Source organism: Oreochromis aureus, linkage group 15, assembly GCF_013358895.1.
Source record: "Oreochromis aureus strain Israel breed Guangdong linkage group 15, ZZ_aureus, whole genome shotgun sequence".
NCBI classification, from domain to species: Eukaryota; Metazoa; Chordata; class Actinopteri; order Cichliformes; family Cichlidae; genus Oreochromis; species Oreochromis aureus.
Window position 1 is genome coordinate 633382 of NC_052956.1, and position 21288 is coordinate 654669.

General features: G+C 39.3%; 1 protein-coding gene across 1 annotated transcript in view; it reads left to right on the forward strand.

The window, feature by feature from the left end:
* The window catches only part of emilin1a (elastin microfibril interfacer 1a), a 39837-nt gene that overhangs the window by 6994 nt on the left and 11555 nt on the right, over nt 1-21288 (forward strand). The window contains exon 2 of the mRNA XM_031734156.2: nt 21063-21179. Within this exon, the coding sequence (XP_031590016.1) occupies nt 21063-21179 (117 nt within the window). The remainder of the gene's footprint in view (nt 1-21062; nt 21180-21288) is intronic.

Here is a 21288-nt window from a genome sequence, read left to right on the forward strand (position 1 = left end):
AGGAGACTGACGACGTGGATGTGAGGATGTGAAAGAGTGAATCCAACATTCAAGGCCAATCTTTTGGTTACTTTCTTGTATTGCAAAGGCACAGCTTTCCCATTCGTTGACTTAAAGCTGCTATACTCATTAACCTTCTGGTAACAATGGCTCACATTACTGTTTACAAGAGAACACTTGTTCATAGCTACAAACTCTAAGCAATTTCCTGATTCATCCTTAGAAATCAGGAACGTCTTAAGGCGGTATCATGTTAAAGTGACTTTATACTCCCCATTACTGGTCATTTTAGCACTTTCAGCATTTTGTTTTGGTTTTGTTGTCTGTAGCTTTAGTGCTTTAAGTGAAATTGAACTCAGCTTTCCACAAAAGTCAAAGTTAATTTGTGATTTAACAGCTGGAAGCTTTGAATCCAGGCCCGACTAACTAGTAGTAGTAACTACTGTGCCACCACATGAACTATGAGCTAATCCCCAATAAATGGGTGTTTAAAAAAAGTTGCTAGAGAGAGGCTTAGACATTTTTTTAGTTTTTGAAATGAAGTTAAAAAAAAGAAAAAAAAGTCCCACCCTTCTTATGTGGATGCTGATTTTCCGCAGAACGTCCAGCAGGTCAACAGGTGATGGAAATTACTGTAGGTGCTGTGAGTTTCACAATCCCAGAACATTTCCAGTGTGCCATCGCTAATCTCTTTATTACAACTGTCAATAAAAACTAATCGGTTCATCACATGACCTCCAAAGAGAAAGCCAAACAATACTGTTCGTGCAATGAACACCTCCAAAGAGCTGCATTTTTATGTCCTCTTATCTGACAGAAGTTCTCTGTTACTGCTGATGGTTCAAAGCTGTGAGAACAAAGTTACACTTGTAAATGTAACAGTGTCTGAGGGAAGGCGCATGGGCGGCTCAGGAGTAAATACGGATACAAATGTGTGGATTTACAGGGTTTTTTAGCTCTATGATAAAAAAAAGGTTACATAATGCAATTTAATAAATGGATGTGGATTTTTGAAATGCCTTTTCTGTGTCTCCATTTGGATTACTTCCACATGATCTCAGCCTCAGTTACACCTTCTGCAATTACTGAACCAGCCAGTTTGTCCACTTCCACTTGAAATCTTTCCACTTGCACTGGCACAAGGAAAGCATCTACAGACTCAGCCTACATAGTGAGTTTCAACTAAAGTTCAGCAGGTTTAACAATGTTTGATTGCACAGCACAATAGCTGTTTGAATATGGATTGAATATCTTTGTACTTTAGCTTTACATTTCTGCCTTTATCTGCTACTATCAGACAAGCATTCTGAAAATACACAGTAGCCATAAACATCCCGAAGCATGTGCAGGAACTGTGGAGCTGATATAGTAAAGGAAATGTTGCTGAATGGGCCCTGATGGGAGGCAGTAGTACAGACCCATACATGGAGACCTGTGCATTTCAAACACGAGTGCTTTAATTCTCAGTTGCCTGTAATAACTCAGATTTTTAGCTTTACAAGCTTCTCCAAAGTCCAAATGTTTTAATGTCATTTATTCTTAGACATGTTTAGAGTTTCGGTCGATGAGTTATGTAGCGGGATGTGAGTATTCGGAAACAATCCAAGTTTTTTAACGCTTTATTAGTTTATTTAAGCAAAGAAAGGAAAGCTTTCTCATCATTAAAATGTATTAACAGCAGTAAAGCGTAAATTATGTTTATTGTAAGCAAACTGTAGAAAAAGGGTTCAATACTGTCAACAGCTGTGCACTTTAATTTGGGAATACAGTAACGTACTGGGATTCATGTGAATACAATCCAACTGGTACAATTTTGGTAAGTGACACACTTTTTTTGTAGCTCTGCCTCTGTGTACCATCACGCTGCATCAAGCAATCGGTCTGCTTCAGTAAGTGTAGACCTTCAGCTCTGATCCAAGGGCATTAAGAAAACGAATGCACGAACTGTTTATGTCAGCGGGCTGGGATGTGACCAGCATTTTAGGTTTAGTTAGTATTTTTGATTACTCGTGATTTATTAGAGTAATGGTAGGTTCTAGTATGTCTTAGTTGGGTTTAGTTAAAGTTTCATCTATGCTCCCTTGTTTATGTGTTGTTTCCTGTTTCCTCTCCTTGTGTATTGTTCTGTCTATTGTGCGTTCCATGTCCCGCTGTCAGGCTTGTGTTATCACAGTCTACGTCTCTCCATGTTTCCTGTTTTATTCTGAAAGTCTTGCGTTTCTGTCTAGGCGGGTGAGTTAGCGAAAACAGACGCAGACCTCTCGCTTAAGTTGAACAGTGCCTTTGTTTACAGTGAAGAAAAACCAGTCAACAGTTATCCACAGTGAAAGTCCTTTGAGTGATCCTCTCCCTTTTCCCCCCCGTGATGCGTGGTTGTGCGTTAGTGTCCACAAACTCCCGACACTCCGTGAAGTCTCTCCTTCCGTGTCTCTGTCTCGTTCCTCCTCCTGGGAACAGGCAAACACGATTAGCTTCCCTCCACTAGCTAGCTCTCTCCAAACACTCTATGCTTGAGTCACTACCAGGCTTGGTGCAATACTCCAGCGCTGCCTGTCGCTCAGCCACACCATTAAATAGTCCTGCCAACGATGGTGGATGATTGGCAGCAGCTGGCGAGGAATCGGTCACAGGTGAGGCAGCTCAGAGCGGCAGCGCTTCCGGGTCGGAGGTCTCCCGTTGCCACGCGACCTCGTAACAATCGCAGTGGAGCCGGAGAAAAACAGAGCGAGAGAGAGGAGAACACACACAGGCGGGTCGACCGGTCGGGGCACCGTCCGATCCTGACAGTTTCCATGTTCAGTGTGTTTAGTTTCCTGTGGTGTCTTGTTCATTTGTATCAGCTGTGTTTCCCAGGTGTTTGCACTTCACTTGTTAGCCTTCTGTGTCCTCTGTTCATTGTTGGGTCGTCTGTTTACTTCACGTCAGCTCACAGAGTCTTGCTTTCCACTCTTCATGTTCGTGTTCTTGGCATTTTTAGTTTACTTCATGTTCAAAGTTTGAATGCTCCTGTTCAGTTTACATGTTATGTCTCTCGTCTTAGTCCTCATAGTAAGTTTAGCTGCTCCCAGTTTAGTTTCTAGTTTAGTTTTGCCCCAGTTCGCCTCACCTTTGTTTGGTGGTTTTTTCCCATCAGCCAAATAAACAGCTCGCTTTTTGTTAAACCTTAGTTTTCTCTCTCCCGTGTCTGCTTCTGGGTCCACTCCGCAAACACACCGGCCGTGACAGTTTATCAACTGCAGCCATTTTTGCATGTTGCCAGTTATTTTCAGTAGCTCAAAAGTAACTGGACAACTGACCAACAAGCTCTGTCATGGCCAAGCAAGACCCGTTACTGTATTGTTTAATGATGAATGAAGAAGATCCTGGAGATTGGAGCTGATTCTGAGTGTTGAACGTATATTTTGGTGGTACTGTCAACTCGAGCTCTCAGTACGAGGTTGAAGGAGATATCAGTGCAAGTGAACATGGCCATCATTAAATCCAAAATAATCCCATGAGTGTAATAGCAAAAACTTTAGGAGTGAACAAATCAACAATCTTTAGTTGGTTACAAAAAACAAGTTCATAGTTGCAAACTGCTGGTTAGACCCAGGAACAGGAAGCACAGGCTAGCCTTCATGGAAAACATGTAAAAGAGCCTACACAGTTGTGTGATATTTAACACTACACAGGAAAAAACACAACTTTTTGGAGAGACGAAACAAACGAAATGTAGCAGACAGAAGGAAGAGAAAAATATTGTTGGAGGAAATGCTCTACACTTCAGTCAGAAAATTTTCAACCAAATATTAAAACCATTCCTTCTATTTAAAATTCTGTTAGTTTGTCCAATTACTTTTGACCCTGTGAAAATGGGGCATTATGTATAAAAACATCTGCCAATGCTGAACAGTTAATGGATTGATTTTGTTAAACGTCTTGAAATAACGCTGACAGTTGGCTCTTCAATCACATCCTAGTTGTATGATTCAAAGTCCACCATCGTGCTGTTCAGAGCAAAACTACAAAAATGTGTCACTGTCCAAATACTGGCACTGTAAAATTCAAAGCAAGTACTTCAGTAATCTATACGTGACGGTCTTGACGGTGCGTCCACGGAGGAACACATGTTCCTGCCGTGTTATGTTCTGAGCAGTGATTTTAATGATGATGTAAGTTCACAATAGTAATGTGGGTTTGTGTTTATGAAGAATAAGCAGGTGACACTCAGGATTGCGTCTACCTTTGTACGCCGCGTGTGCTAGTGCTGGTTTAGGAATGCAGTGTGAGTGTAATTGTATTTCACACTTATGGACAAAGATGCCAAGTCTAGTTAGTGGACTTTCATCTGAGGGATTTCTCTGCAGCCGTTTGGATTATTAGGACTTTATTGGATTACTGTTGAGAATGCCTGACTTCATGCTGATTAGCCAGAGAGAAGAAAAGGCCAGCGGGTTTGCTGAAAGCTGAAACGTTTCAGATGTGTCATCTATGCAGCAGAGAGCCTGAAAACAGGGACAAACTTCAACAAATCCACCAAAGTCTGCTTTTGGGACAGACACGCACTCACTGCGCTTTACACTTAGACTTCGTCATCATCTGACAAATATAAAGACGGCTCTCATGTATTTCACTGAAGTGAAAATCCCATGATGGAAAGATTGGAAAATGAGCCCACAGCGAGGGCGGTGTGTACACTAAGTGTTTGAAAGCTGCCAGAATTGAGGCAGTTCTGGATGTATATGGATACGAATGCGTGTTTGCACATCTGTGTCTGCTCAGAAGTGAAAAAATGATTGATGGTTACGTTTATTTATATGAGACGCAGCGCCTGTTCTCTGTCAGAGAGAATCGGGCGGGGTGTTGCCAGCTCTAAGCTTTATCTGCTGTCTGTGACGCTGACAGTCAGTAAGGCCAGATAACAGAGCGGCAGCACTGTCCCACTGAATCCCTGTGACCAAAACAAGTCAGCTAAAGTGCGACAACAGGAGGATGAGCTGCGATGATTAACCTCCGCTGTGAGACTTTAAATGCTCTCTTTTTACTCTTGCTTTGATCAACATGTTAGATTCTCATTTCTCAGTCAGTGTAAGTAGAAGAAACCAACCCCGGCAAACCACCACGAAGCATAACGCAGTGCAACGGACCACCAGACCGTGGAAGCTGGTTTGGGGTACAGGGCAGAGTTTTAGTCGGCTTTAAGGTTCTGACAAAGACATTAAACACAATGTAAGTGAGGAAAATGTAATATATTAAAAACACCAATGCACCAGTGCTAGTGGAACAAATCACACGAGTGTCAGTGCTGAATCTGTGGAAACATATAGACGCAGCTCCGGGGCTGTTTGGACGAATGGGCGCTCGGCGATTTCAGCCAAATGTCATTCAGTGGTGCTGGATTCAGCGTTGACTCCAGGCTGAACTGAATCCCACCAAAGTTTGAAACCACTTCACATCAGTGTGAGGCAACGTGATACGCTACCAAATAAGCCACAAGTTTCTGTGCATGGCTTTATCTGCCATCAGTATTTCATGTGTTATTCCCATAACCCCTGCACTCAAACTCCATGTCTTATTGGTAAAAAGAGAAGTAACCATCACATGTGTCATTAGCCTTTTGCATGAAGGGCCACGAACAGCCCACTTTGATCTGAGTGAGTGAAAACTCCTCTTTCAGTCTAAAATGTTTAACTACACATTTAATCCTTGAGATGTCTTAATATGAGATAAAGAAGTACAATTTCAACAGCACAGCTCAGTGTTTCTGCGGTACCCTCTGTCTGAAACATGCTGTTATAGATGCCTTACTGATTGATCTAACCCGCCACAGGATGAGACAAAGATCGGAGGTCAGAGCAGCTGATTGCTAAGTCAGGTGCTGTGACGTAGCAGCTGTTGGGTTATTTCAGGTTGAATCAACATCTGCACTATTATTTTCTATGGGATCAACTCGATTAACACACAGATACTGACTCTCCAAGAACAAAAGCTTCACAGACCGACACTAAAGATCTAAATAATTAACAAATACTTTTTGTGTTAACTGAAACAAAATGAATTATCCTCATTAAATTTCTCACCCTCCACCTCACATCGAGTCAGAAGGAAACTATGGTTATTATCCACAGAGCTCACTTTCATTAAGCCGCTGCTCTACCAAAACACTGCGCAGGAACACTATAAATAATAATTCAACATCATAACACGCATCAGAGGGAACATTAGTACGCTCCCTTCAGCCAATCCGAAAAGATGTTAATGAGGGGGAATCACAGGCGGATTTAACGGATGTAACCACTGTTTTTAACCCACTCATACATGTCAGTAATAATCTGTCATCGCATTAGCCAAGCAAACCGTGGCTGTAGAGTACAGTGGTTTACACATGCACCTAACAGAAGACAGAACAGACACAGGTCAGTTTGTGGGCGGCGTGAGGAGGGAAGCTGTGAAAAAACAAAACTAAAAACAGCCAAATGAGTCACGTAGAGCTATGAACGAGGAAGCACACGCCTATTCACTCTGTGACTTTGGCTAGCTTTAATATGAACATCTATTATTGTGGGCAGAAAACATAATTTAAAAAAAGAGAGTAACAAATCTTACAGGCTTAGTTTCCATTTTAAATGAAACTTTAATCACTGTGTGATTTTGAGTAGCATGCTTTAACTTTTCTACTCTTAACAGAAGTTGTTGAAAAGCCTTTTTGTAAGTGTAACAGTAACTACTTTAAAGCTTTTAGGATCACAATGAGATGGGTGCCAGTTTGGCTCGGTGCGCTAAGTGGGCGGCCACGTGGCTTACAGCTGAGAGCATCAACCCGCCGCCTTTTACCGCATGTCTTCCCCTCGCTCTGCCCCAGCTCCTGTCCTTTCGTCACTGTTGGACTGAATTTGAACAAAACGTTTGTCTGAGGTGCTTCTTTAAACATCACCTGGACCTCTTTGCTTTCTACAAGAGAAAATTAGTTGTATAAAGCATTTGTATTCTATTTTTATCCTATTGTATATTTTATTCTATTTATTCTACTGTATATAGTATTTTATTTTATTCTGTACAGTTGTGTACAGTATTTTATTCTTATTGTATTCTTATTTTTGCTATATAACTTTTGCACTGTCCACTTCCTGCTGTGACAAAACAAATTTCCCACGTGTGGGACTAATAAAGGCTATCTTATCTTATCTTATCTTAAAATTATGCTCAACAGTTGTTTTTAATGATTATAATTAAATGAAATGGATGTCTCAGATTCGCAACCTTTGCGTATGTTACAGAGCTGATGAGCTGCTGTAGTTCACGATGCTCACACTGCAAACACAGCAGGGGTAATTGTTAAAGTCTGATGTATTAAGTTCACCATGCGACAAATGTAATTATTAGTTATTTCCAAAACCGTGAATAGCTTAAAGGTGTTGCTTGTTGCTGTTGTTATTTAGCTTTAAAACAGGCTCCAGTAATAATAGTCTGCGTATGTCAAGAAGACAATGTCATAACCAATTTGTTGTCATTTGAACCACCAAACAGAAAACCAAAGGCCATTTTCAGTGTTGTCCTCTACAGTTGTCACTTTGCTCGACTGTGTGTGGAAATGATCTCAGCGTTCGTCTGTGGCTTTCAGGCTTTGGTGTCGTACCGCGATCATGTTGATGGTGTCGGGTTTCAATCGCACTTGCGTATTTGCAAATGTCCCAAACCAGAAAAGTTCCCCGGGAAGCAGATTTTATTCTCCAGAACTTTGGGAAAGCCTTGTGAGAATTGAGGCAAATGAACATTTGCTTTCTTTAAATAAAAAAGCTCCAACAATATGTAAAGTTTTTGTGACATTGGTAAGTTGTGGCATCAGACTAGATTCCATCCATCTGTAGCATATGTTGGTATATGTTAGTATATGTTAGCATATGTTAGTATATGTTAGTATATGTTAGCATATGTTGGTATATGTTAGTATATGTTAGCATATGTTGGTATATGTTGGTATATGTTAGCATATGTTAGTATATGTTGGCATATGTTAGCATATGTTGGTATATGTTGGTATATGTTAGCATATGTTGGTATATGTTGGTATATGTTAGCATATGTTGGTATATGTTGGTATATGTTAGCATATGTTAGTATATGTTAGTATATGTTAGCATATGTTGGTATATGTTGGTATATGTTAGCATATGTTAGTATATGTTAGCATATGTTAGCATATGTTAGTATATGTTAGCATATGTTGGCATATGTTAGCATATGTTAGTATATGTTGGTATATGTTGGCATATGTTGGTATATGTTAGCATATGTTAGTATATGTTAGTATATGTTTGTATATATTAGTATATGTTGGTATATGTTGGCATATGTTAGCATATGTTAGTATATGTTAGTATATGTTGGTATATGTTGGTATATGTTAGCATATGTTAGTATATGTTGGCATATGTTAGCATATGTTGGTATATGTTAGCATATGTTAGCACATGTTGGCATATGTTAGCATATGTTAGCATATGTTGGCATATGTTAGCATATGTTAGTATATGTTCGTATATGTTAGTATATGTTGGTATATGTTAGTATATGTTAGTATATGTTGGTATGTTAGCATATGTTAGTATATGTTGGTATATGTTAGCATATGTTGGTATATGTTAGCATATGTTAGCATATGTTGGTATATGTTAGCATATGTTGGTATATGTTAGTATATGTTAGTATATGTTAGCATATGTTGGTATATGTTAGCATATGTTAGTATATGTTAGTATATGTTAGCATATGTTGGTATATGTTAGTATATGTTAGTATATGTTAGCATATGTTATGTGTTCATAGTTTTCAGGTCAACAAACATTAACAGCAGTCTGACAACTGATTAGTTCAGTTTCCCATGAACAGAGGTAATAGGTCATGGTGGGGGGGGCAGGCATGATAAACTGTTCTTGTCAATGAAACAAGCTCTGGAATGAGGAGGGGGACAGTTTATGGGGTGGGGGGTGAGAACGAAGGCTATAGGAAAGGAGACAAGAAGCAGATAATAAACAGAGATGGACAGAGAGACGCTCGGGTGCCAAAAACTGTGTGAGACTGAACAAGACGGTAACACAGAGAGAAAAGTGACAGACGTGAAGCCTGACAGACAGACAGATGAAAGACAGAGACAGACAGAGGGACTGAAGCTGCTGACTGATGAAGGATGAAGGAGCTCCTTGTGTTTTCCACCTTTTATCCATAAAACACTTCATAGTTCTACATTGATGACTCTGGGAGTGACACTAATTGGCCATAATGACCACTGGAGAAATAGCAGCAGATGGGGATTGTGGGTAATATGAAAATGATGATAGAAAGTGACTGAAGGACGTCCGTGTCTCAAATCTATCTGCAGCTGTTATCAAGAGAGACATCAGAGGGTCAAGGGCGATAAGGCAGACGAGGACAAACGGAGTAGCCTGCAGACTGTGGGAGTGTGTGGGAGTGAGGGTGTCGTGCTATGAAAGCATGTTTATGGGGACGATTTTTTGCTGTTTTAACAAATGTTTGACCGTCCACCTCATGGGAATTATTTTAGGATTAATATTTGAGTTGGCGTGAAAAGTATGGATTAAGTTAAAACCTGAACCTAGCATTAGATAGCTGTTATAATGAGCATCATTTTATCAACAATGGATTCAATTTAGCGTGAAAAGTTCTTTTTAGTTAAGCAGCCAGTGTTATTTGAGCCACAGCAGGAGCTGTTTCCACTGAAGTCACTGGCAAACAAAGTTAGCCACCAGATTGTGAACAAGAAGCACTTAGGAGCTGCAGTATTATTTTACTTATTTATTTACTTTTAACCTTTTATATTGTGCATATTGTCTATTTTGTTACTTAACTTTCTGTTTATTTTAATCTTTGCGTACAGCACTTTGGCCCGTCTATGAAAAGCGCTTAATAAATAAACTTTACTTACAGTAAAGAGCCAAACGGTCCCCTCAGGGCTCAGTGAAGGAGGGGAAAGTACATGATGCAAGTGAATACTTCACCGGGAAACATAACTCTAGATAAATGCTACTGTTGATCTGTATTTGCCAACAGGTTCACTAAACCGTGGCCGCAAGCCAGCCAACCCAGGTAACCTCCACTCGTATCATATGATACTAGAGCCTGCTTTAAGATTTAAGCTCACATGTTCAACCAAAAGTTAGCATTTTGTTAAAGGTACATATCTTTGCTCTTTGCAGCCACTTTATGCTTGGTGTTGTGGTTTTCCATGTGCGTACTGTAGGATCAATGAACATCGTGTTTCCTTGAACAGGTGGGAATCGGTGGTTCAGAGGGTTCATCAAAGGGTTACCCTGTCAGCAGTGACACGTGTGTGCACACCGGACACTCTATGTACACCATATATAGTACACCTTGTTAGCATTAGGTCAGATTCCCTTTAGCCTTCAGAACTACTTTAATTCTTAACAAGTGCTGCAAAGATTCATTGCAGATTCATGTCTACATTGACATGACAGCATCACACAGTTGCTGAGATCCATGATGTGAATCTCCTTTTGCACCAAAGGTGATCCAGTAGGATTGATAACTGGTGACTGTGGGATTTGAGTGCAGTGAACTCATTGTCCTGTCCAGGAAACCAGTTTGAGATGATTGTACCTTTGTTACACGGTCCATTCTCCTGTTGGAAGCAGCCATTAGGAGATGGGTACGTGTGGTCATAATTGGATGGTCGCTTAAACGATGCTTAGTTCATAGTAAGCGGCCCAAAGTGGCATCAAACGCAGTTTCACCACCAGCACCCTGACCCGTTATTAGAAGGATGGATGGATCCATGCTTTCATGGTTTTTACACCAAATTTGGACCCTGTTTGAATGTTGCAGCAGAAATGCAGACTCATCAGACCAGGCAATGGTTTTCAAATCTTCTTTTTAGTGAAACTGAGGATTCTGTTCTTAGCTGATAGCAGTGTTCCCTTTCTATCAGCTTGAAGTAGTCTGGACACTCTCTCTGACATTAACAAGGCATTTGATCACAGAAAAATCAGAAAAACTGTTCATGTGCGACAATCCCAATCAAACCTGTCTGGTGCCATCAGCCGTGCTACGTTTAAAGTCACCTAAATGACCTTGGTTTGAAGTTTAGCAGGTCATGTTGACCATGTCTACGCACCTAAATGCACTGAGTTGCTGTAGGCTCAATAGGCAGAGGTGGGTCGAGTATCCAAGAATTGTACTCAAGTAAGAGTATCATTACTTTAAAATATTATTATTTAAGTAAAAGTAAAAAGTAGTCGTCAAAAAAGTTACTCGAGTAAGAGTAAAAAAGTACTTGGTGAAAAGGCTACTCAAGTAAGAGTATCTAGCGAGTAACTGTTTGAAATGTCCGATTTATTTTATAAATAAATGCTATCAGACAATCAAAAATAAATAAATATACAAATTTTAGTATTTTCAAAAGGAATATATGTAAAAAGATCCACAAAATAAGGCACAACAATTCTAATTTCAAGATTTCAGTTTTTCACAACGTAAAGCTTTTTCAAGCAAAACCCACAGTGAATATATTCGCATTTACAGCAGCCTCAGAGAAAACATTAGAACGAGGCAACTTCAACATAACAGACTGCAGCTGATGCGCCAGAATGTCATACTAGGGCTGGTTCTTTTAAATACAAGGAGGGATTAACCCTTGTGTTGTCCACGGGTCATTTTTGTCCTCTACAGAAATCTTTTGCTATCAAAAATATGTTTTTTATTCATCAAATGGTCTGAAAATAACAGAAGTTATTCATTACTATACTATGCATGATTGGAATAAGTTTTAAGTAATTTGATTTATTTATGGGGTTTTTATTGGATTTTATAACACCTGTTGTCCTCGTGGACAAAAATGACCCCAAAGTACAAAGTGTTGCAAAAGGCCGTATTTTCACAACATACTGCTATCAAACATCTTTGATCTTGGATCACTGATGTTTGGGGTCAAGCACTGGTCATAACAACCACAACAACAACAACAACAGGCAGCACAATGAGGAGGCAGGTGCTCTATATTCAATAAAATGTTATTTATACTGCGCCAAATCAAAACAACAGTCGCATCAAAGTGCTTCGTATTGTAAGGTCGACCCTACAATAATACATACACAGAAAGTATGCTCACAAGCCTCCATTGCACTAGAGATTTGCATACTTTGATGAGCATACTTTTTTACCATGTTGTGCAAAGCAATGACCAGTAGGACAAAGCACATATTGTCCTCTAGTATAATGAGGAGGAAGAATCAATGTTCAGGAAGATCCAGGGTTAGAAGATATAGAAAATATTGTCAATATTTAGAGCACATGCTACCCTTTCTCTGAAAAAGCACATCACCCACCTGCAGAAGTGGAAGAAGGCTATGAAGTGAAGAAAAGTGATGAAGAATCTGAACTATGTTCAAGTAGGTTCTTGGGCATCCAGGACATGGTAGTCTGAGGAGCTTGGAAAGAAAGTGACTGGGCTTCTTGAAGTTTCTTGAGTTTTCAGAATGTGAAACTGGAATAGAAGATGTGTCAGAGGACTGCACATCATCCATTTCAATTATGATGAAGACAAAGAATCAAGCAGGAAAGAGGAGTCAGCTGAGACGGAGGAATATTTGCAGTAATGTGAGGAAACATTGATCTGGTCTTCTAACATCCCAATGACAGACGATGCATGACTCTCTCATGTGCCACAGAGAAAGATAATCTATCACAGTCCAAGCACATATGCCAGGTCCCATACTCCTTCATTGGCTTTTCTACTCGAGCACTGAACGCATTATACACAGTGTTCTGCTTGTATTCTCTGCTTTTTAACGTTCACATGCCAATGGATGCATCAGAGACCAAGTTGGGGTTCAGTAACTTGCCCAAGGACACCTTGGTAAGAACTCCAGACTAGAGCACACAGAGACTGAACCAACAACCATCCAATTAGCAGATGAGCTGCTCTACAGCTAACTCTATGACGAACAAGGAGGGACAACAAGAGGGGAAAAAAATGGATCGAATGCAGCTGTAGTCTTATGTGGGTATGTTGATTCTACATCCGGTGGAGTCGCTACGGACAGTTTATGACATCCTGAGTCTGGTAGAGCAGTTTTAAAGGTGACACAAGATTAATCATAGAAGCGCAAAAAGGATATAATTTCTTTATAAAGACACAATAGATGATCATCGTGCAGGGGGCCCGCCCGTCGGGCTATATGATCGCCCGACTGGAGATATCACTAGCTCCGCGACGTTGGGCTAGCGATTTGCGCGAGCCCTGTCATTCATGACACAAACGCGCTCCCATTTGAGGTGTATGGAACAAGTGGGTGTTTCTCCTGCTGTGATGTAAGATCCTGATACTGATGTGACTGTATGAGCACAAAGTCCCGTTCAGAGGACTCTGTCCATTCCAACAGAACATCCCAAGTAAACCTATGAGATAAAAACATGGCAGTATGTGATGCCAGGTCCAGCTGTACATGGAACATGCTAGTGTACCGATGGCAAACGTCTGGCCTGCAGTCAGGACACGCGAGTTGTCCCTAACATTGCAGGGTTTCAAAAGAAAACAATCACCTGTAACAACTTGTTTACTGTATATGACCCTTGCCTGCAACTGCAGAAAAGAAAGCTGTCCATGATGGGACCAGTGCAGAGGAATGAACCTGAGCTTCCTCCTGCACTTGTGTCAAATATGGACATGAAAGTTTGCCTTCACTCAGACCCATGCCCTGGTGTCCTACCATGCCAAAATATAGAAAACTGTCAGGTAATGAGTTGGAATAAAGTTGAATAAAACCTTGAAACACAGAGATGGATGATATTTTATACTTATGGCTTTATAAACAGTCAAAGCAAACAGGGTCATTTTTGAGCGCAGAGGACAACAGATGTGATTATTTGCTGCCAGTAAAAAACTTGAAGTAGTTTAAAAACAGCTTTCTAAATTAACTTTGACATATACCCGTCTGTGATCATCTGTTAAAGCAACTAACTCTGGTTGTGAAACGATAATCACAATAACTGATGATTTGATTTATTTTTTACCCGAAAACAAAGAAAAAATTCATTTTTATGAGGTTTTTAACAGACTTAAATTTGAAATGGAATAAAAAAAATGTGTCAGAATGTTTGAATTAAGTTTTAATTAAAAGTGGGGGAAAAATCCACTTCATAGTAATTAAGTATCAATCAAACCAGATGGGGACATTTTTGACCCCTGAGGACCACAGGTGTGATTATGTGCTGCCATTTAAAAATTATAAATGGTTCAAAAAAAACTTTTTCACTAAAGTTCAACATAGAGCACTCTGTAGTTAGTCAGATAGTCAAAATTATCTGAACAATTAAATATTTTATTTTCTTGTTTTGTTTCCACTCGAAAACACAGTGTATTTTATGTAAACAAGGTCTGGTGGCCCTAAAATGTAAAATGTTGGGTAAATTTTGTGTTAATGTGTTGGTCTTAAGTAAAACTAAGACGTAACATTGAATTGATTGACAAAGTATACTTTATATTTTAAAAACAGTCAAATGAAGTGGGGACATTTTTGACCCCTGAGGACCACAGGTGTGATTATGTGCTGCCATTAAAAAATGTAAATGGTTCAAAAAAAAAAATTTTCACTAAAGTTCAACATACAGCATTCTTTAGTTAGTCAGATAGTCAAAATTATCTAAACAATTAAATATTTCATTGTCTGATTTTATTTTCGCTCAAAAACACAGTGTACTTTATGTAAACAAGGTCTGGTGGCCCTTAAATGTGTAATGTTGGGTAAATTTTGTGTTAATGTGTTGGTCTTAAGTAAAACTAAGGTGTAACACTGAATTGATTGACAATTTATAATTTATACTTTAAAAACACTCAAATGAAGTGGGGACATTTTTGACCCCTGAGGACCACAGGTGTGATTATGTGCTGCCATTTAAAAATTATAAACACTCAAAAAAAAACTTTCTCACTAAAGTTCAACATACAGCACTCTGTAGTTAGTCAGATAGTCAAAATTATCTAAAAAATTAAATATTACATTGTCTGATTTTATTTTTGCTCAAAAACACAGTGTACTTTATGTAAACAAGGTCTGGTGGCCCTAAAATGTAAAATGTTGGGTAAATTTTGTGTTAATGTGTTGGTCTTAAGTAAAACTAAGGTGTAACACTGAATTGATTGACAATTTATAATTTATATTTTAAAAACAGTCAAATGAAGTGGGGACATTTTTGACCCCTGAGGACCACAGGTGTGATTATGTGCTGCCATTTAAAAATGTTAAATGGTTCAAAAACAAATTTTTCACTAAAGTTCAACATACAGCACTCTGTAGTTAGTCAGATAGTCAAAATTATCTAAACAATTAAATATTGTATTTTCTTGTTTTATTTCCGCTTAAAAAACAGGGTGTATTTTTTGTAAACAAGGTCTGGTGGCCCTAAAATGTGTAATGTTGGGTAAATTTTGTGTTAATGTGTTGGTCTTAAGTAAAACTAAGATGTAACACTGAATTGATTGACAATTTATACTTTATACTTTAAAAAACACTCAAATGAAGTGGGGACATTTTTGACCCCTGAGGACAACAGCTGTATGGAAATCGGGAGGACATTATGAGGGTTAAGTAAATCAGAAACAAATGACACAGAGATGCAACAGGTATAATCAGGAAAAGTTTATTCCCAAGGCGGACAGCAGGAATTAAAAAAACAAAAAAAACCACATCTGTGCTAAAATTCCATAAGAATAGACATTCTAACAAAACTTATTCTGTATACTAAAATACCCTGAAGTATAGACAGTGGATTAACACAATGTAATATGTAAAAATGTAAAAACTACACTCACAAATAAACACTGAAATCAGAGTAAAACTAATTATAAAAGACAAATACAAATTTCCACTATGTGGATGTTCATATGTGTATGGCTCACTTTACCATAAATTATTTCTTCAGTGAAATGGTGCTTCAGCTTCAGCTGAAGGATCAATTGCCTCTGTTTTCAGTTTTGTTCAAAAAAGAATGACTTCATATAGGGAAAAATATATATCGCATATGCAGGACACCTTAAACTAGTTTTTAAATTAAGCAGCAAGGCAGAACAAAGTCGGGGCTGTATCAAGACACAGGACTAAACCCCAATTCAACCAGACCCAGAACTGATCTGGAATTAAAACAGGACTACAACAGTTCAAAATCAGGACTACTTAGGATTTAACCAAGACAGAACTAGAACCAGAACTAGATGATAGTAGCACTAAAACCATCATAGACCTGCACTACACTTATTTTTAATTCTACCAAAGTCCACTATTTAGATTCAGAAAAGTTTATATAATTATTTAGCCTTGTTGTGCAAACAAGCCTGCATAACTTAATAAATATAGAATTTGAAAAATAACAAACCTAAAAGAAACACTAGGTACGAGATACATGAGTACCTATGATACGGTGATACTTTTGGTAAACAACCATTTGACTAACATGTGTGTCTCACCTGCTCTTGTTCCTCTCTCTCCCTCTTTGTGCTGACATTCATCAAATATACAGTGGAAACCAGATATTTATAAACTCTTCAGATAAAAACACAAACATTTTTAATTGTAACATCAAATCAGACAGCAGTTTGCTCTCAAGGTTCTTGCTGTGAAGCTGTGACCGTTTGGCAGTGAACAGGAGTCCTGCATGACTATAAAGTCTCTCACAGGCTGCAGATGCAGGAAGAGCTGTATTGACTTTGATCGACAGCTTCTTGATCTGAGGAAAGCCATGCAATAGATCCACACCTCCAGTGAATGGACATTGGACAGTGAAAGGTACCTCTCCAGTTCCTCTGCTTCTGGCTTTCCTGACCCCATGGATCCATCATCTTCGTCGGTTAGGCTGCTGTTTATCCTGGCCTCATCCAGCTCTGTGTCTAGGTGATGTCTGATGAAGTGGAGACCTGTGGAAAGACGTAAGGTTTTCAAAAGAATTAGGTCTGGTCATCATAGTGCTGTATACACCGCCAAGCTGCAGATGCTTGTTTGGAGCTAGCCTCCAAAAGCTGCCCATACACTGTGCGATTTTTGGCCCATTTTGAGACGATTTTTCAGTCGCGCAACAGTTTTGGGGATCGGCCGTGTTTTGCCTTAATCGTGTGTGCATCGTGTAGTATACACGGGGTAACAAAAAGCAGCTAACACCTCACGACCAGCTCCCAATCATCAATCGTATTGTCGCATGATAATCAAACCAGTTTGAAATCCACGACTACAACAACCAAGAGTTGGATGGACATTGCTGCTCAATCACAGCTGCCTGGTCAATGTTTTTCATTAGTAATTTAGCAGAGTTGATGTGTGTCTGAGTGAGTGAAAGACAGAGAGGGAGAGCAAGTGACAGATTTTGTATGATAAGCTTCATGTTATGGACGCACAGTTTGAGCACTCAGGTCGCATCAGAGCATCAGGCCGTATAGTGAGAGACCCTGCATCGTGACCTATGAACTTCTAACCTCTGTGATTTAATTGTACACTGAAAAAACTCGCACAGTGTTTGCCCAGCTTAATGTGGACTGTTTGAACTAAACAAGCTGCTGTTTCACATAATAAACCCTGTCAGCCGCAGTATTGCCTTCTGTTTTAACAGTTAAAGCAGTAGAGACGAGCTGTTTGCATGTGCGTGGAACTCTAGCGTCATTAACCAGGCTAGCTGTTAGCTTATAGCTCACGCTAGCTAACCAGCGAGCAGTTAAAAGACAGCGAAGCTGCACAAAACACCCACAAACTTATCTCACTACAACGTAGGGCCGGAAATATGACTCGCAGCTCGAGCTCGACACAGCTGCTGTAACATAAGACTGACATCCAGCTAACCACAGCTAAAAGATATTTAGAGAAAACTTACCGTTTCCTCAGGTTAAGCGAGTTGAGTTGTTTCACGCTGGTTTGTTTTGGCTCTGACTGAAGACACCGACACTGCAGACATAGCTGTTCTTTTGTGCTGCTTTTAAGCGAAACATTCTTTGTATGTGAGGCCAAAGATGTTCGTCCTCTTCAGCTCTAGCGTAGACTCTGCCATCATATTTCTTCTTTCCGTGTGTCCGCTACTTTGAAACGCTTGGGCCGCTCCGCCCGCCACGGTTTCAAACTGGTCATGTGACTGTATGGCCACGTCTCATTGGTAAAAAAGTTACCGGAAACTCCACTGACGGCATGTTATCTAATGTGTTAAACTAATTATTTTTTTTAAAGTAACGAGTCGAATTTTGCAAATGTAGCGGAGTAAAAGTACCGTTTCTTCTTCATAAATGTACTCAAGTAAAAGTAAAAAGTATTGTGCAAAAAAGGTACTTAAAAAGTACATTTTTTTCAAAAACTTACTCAAGTAAATGTAACGGAGTAAATGTAGCTCGTTACTACCCACCTCTGTCAATAGGTCATGGACTCAGTATCAAATGTACAAATACAGTGAAACAACCAGAGAGAACACTATGTGGACAGTGTAGAGTGAGGTTACTATCATAAACTAACTTCAGCTTTTTGTGTGATTCATAAGTCCACTAAGTAACCCAGCATGAGCACAACCAGCTTGTAGCTTTGGAACATCAAAGTTAACAAAGACAGCAAATATAGTTACATTTGGAAAAACTGGAAACTGATGTTGCTGATATTTGTTAGACGGAGCGACCTGCATCCCCGGGTTAACATCATGATCTAAACTAGGTTAAATGTTTTCTTACTCTTATATTATTTATATATTCTTCCTGTTAAAAGGGAGTTTTTCCTTCCCACTGTCACCAAAGTGCTTGCTCATAGGGGGTCCTGTGATTGTTGGGTTTTTCTCTGTGTGTATTATTGTAGGGTCGACCTTACAATATAAAGGAGGCGACTGTTGTTGTGATTTGTATAAATAAAATTGAATTGAAATGAATTTTTCTTGTATCTTTATATTGTTATCTGTAAGGGGAAACACAAACAGGCACCTTCATACTTAAAGCATATTTACAGTGTATCTACCTGAAGCTTACAGATACTAAATACATTGTGAATATTTTCTAATATTTATCTTAACATTACCCATAAAAGCGTTTTCTACAGAATAGCAGCTGTGACTTACACCCATGCATACACTGAGATTGGTTTATGAAGGTGTTGCTTCATTTATTAAAAATTGATGTAATGAACTGAAGACTGTTTGCAGAGAAAATCTAATTTACTTTTGCAGTTACTTCCCAAGAAGATGTGAACCCTGGTTCACGACTTCTATCTCAGATTTCTGGAAAGAGATAAGAAATCATGCATCTGACCGGCTTTTATAAATATTATGCTGGGCATTTGTGAATAAATGTAACTCTGGGTTTACTGCAAAGATATGCAGTATAAATTAGAGATGGCACGATACCACTTTTTTATGTCCGATACCGATACCGATATCATAAATTTGGATATCTGCCGATACCGATATTAATCCGATATAGTGTGTTTTTTAATCAATAAAACTGTTTTTTTAATATCTTGCTGCATTTTGTATAAGTTCATACTCAAGTTTAAATAAACAATAACACTAAAGCTATTCTGTTATACCTGTATGTAAAAAATACACTGCGCCCAAAATATTTCATAGTTCAGGAACACTGATCAATCTAATAAACTTAATCCTCCCTATTCTGGTATTTTAAAGAGTACTTAGCAGAAATATTAAGCAACCTAACTAATAGGGTTGCAAACTCCCACCAAAAAAAAAATAGGAACCACCCCCACCCTCCACCTGATGATGCTTAATCGACGTAATCAACTTTAATTTGATGCAGGGTGGGAAAAAATGCACAGAAATAAATTATTTTTCAAGAATAATTAAATAGATTCAACATCTTTCTTCAACAGAATTGCAGAATTCACAGATGGTACCTTCTCAAAGAAAAAAGTAGTATAGCTTACTAGGGTATATTAGACTTAATAGTTACTATATACAGTAATGGACTTCTATACATTTTACATCAGATTCAAACTTTGGGTGTAAGATTCAGATAATTATTTATTAAAAGCTAGACATTTTAAATGAGAATAAGAAAGAAAAGTATGTCTTTGTGCCCCTTTTCCCTGTTAATGCTCTATCGGCCCCCTGGCTACACTTTGCTAGATCCGCCCCCTGCACAGTTACCAGCCGTCAGCTACGTAGAAAAGGATCCTGGTGTAGAAAGTAATATTAAATAAATTCTAACAACAGCTTATCAAGGTTAAACGTGCTGCTGTTGTTCAGCCGCTGGTTTCCTCTTTCTGGTGCAAAGTGGGCCAAAAACAAAGAAGAGAGACGGACTCGGCGACAGAAAAGCCGATCAGCTGATCATTAAGCAGTTTCACGATTGAAGTAGCTGCAGGAAGGTGAGGGAGAGAGAGAGTCAGTCGCTCCATATATCGGTTGTTAAGCTTAACATGGGAATGCTTTACAAACATTCAGAGATGAACTTACACACTTGCTTTACTTCTCTCTGGGATAACTTCCTCGGAGATGAAATGCTGGTTTGGTAGCGAGGCTACAAATACACACAGCCGCTCTATCACGTGAGGCATACTGCTGCAACGTGCTACGGTTATGAGCCGAGTTACGCCATGTCGCAAGTTTTGTGAGGTGTTTTTTTGATATTTAATGGATCGGATTACATTTTTTATTTCTCACCGATATCCGATCCAGTAATTTAGGTCAGTATCGGACCGATACCGATACGTAATATCGGATCGGTCCATCTCTAGTATAAATACTGCAGTGAACTTGGTGTGTTGCATTGTTAAATTCATGCACATATCAGACATGATCTGACTTTTGCACCAATTTTTCTTGAGTGTAGCACAGAATAATAACTCCAAGTCTAAGGTCTGAGATATTAATCTACAAAAACTCCAAACAGTGCAAACTCACATTCAACGTGTGACCAGAGTTTTGATTGTCATTCCTTCCCTGTTTTCTGAGCCAGGGAACGTAGAACAGAACCGGAGCGAGGGTGAGGAGCTATGTTTGTGTTAACGCCTGACTCGAAACTCTGACCTAACCGATAGCCATCACACACCCATTCATCTGCCATTTCCTTTTCCCTGCTTCAATAGGAACTGGTGTGCTTATGTGGTGACGCGCACGGTTAGCTGCATGATGGAGGATGGCGTGGAGACGTACATCAAGCCGGACTATCAGCGCTGTGCCTGGGGACAGTGTCCTCGAGTGGCGTGAGTATCTATGCCTCGTCTCCGTGTTTCCGGATTCTAATCCGCCTTTGGCCTCGCCATCTTTAAAGCCCCAGGAGTCCTGTATCCATCATCTTGTTCTATTTCCTGT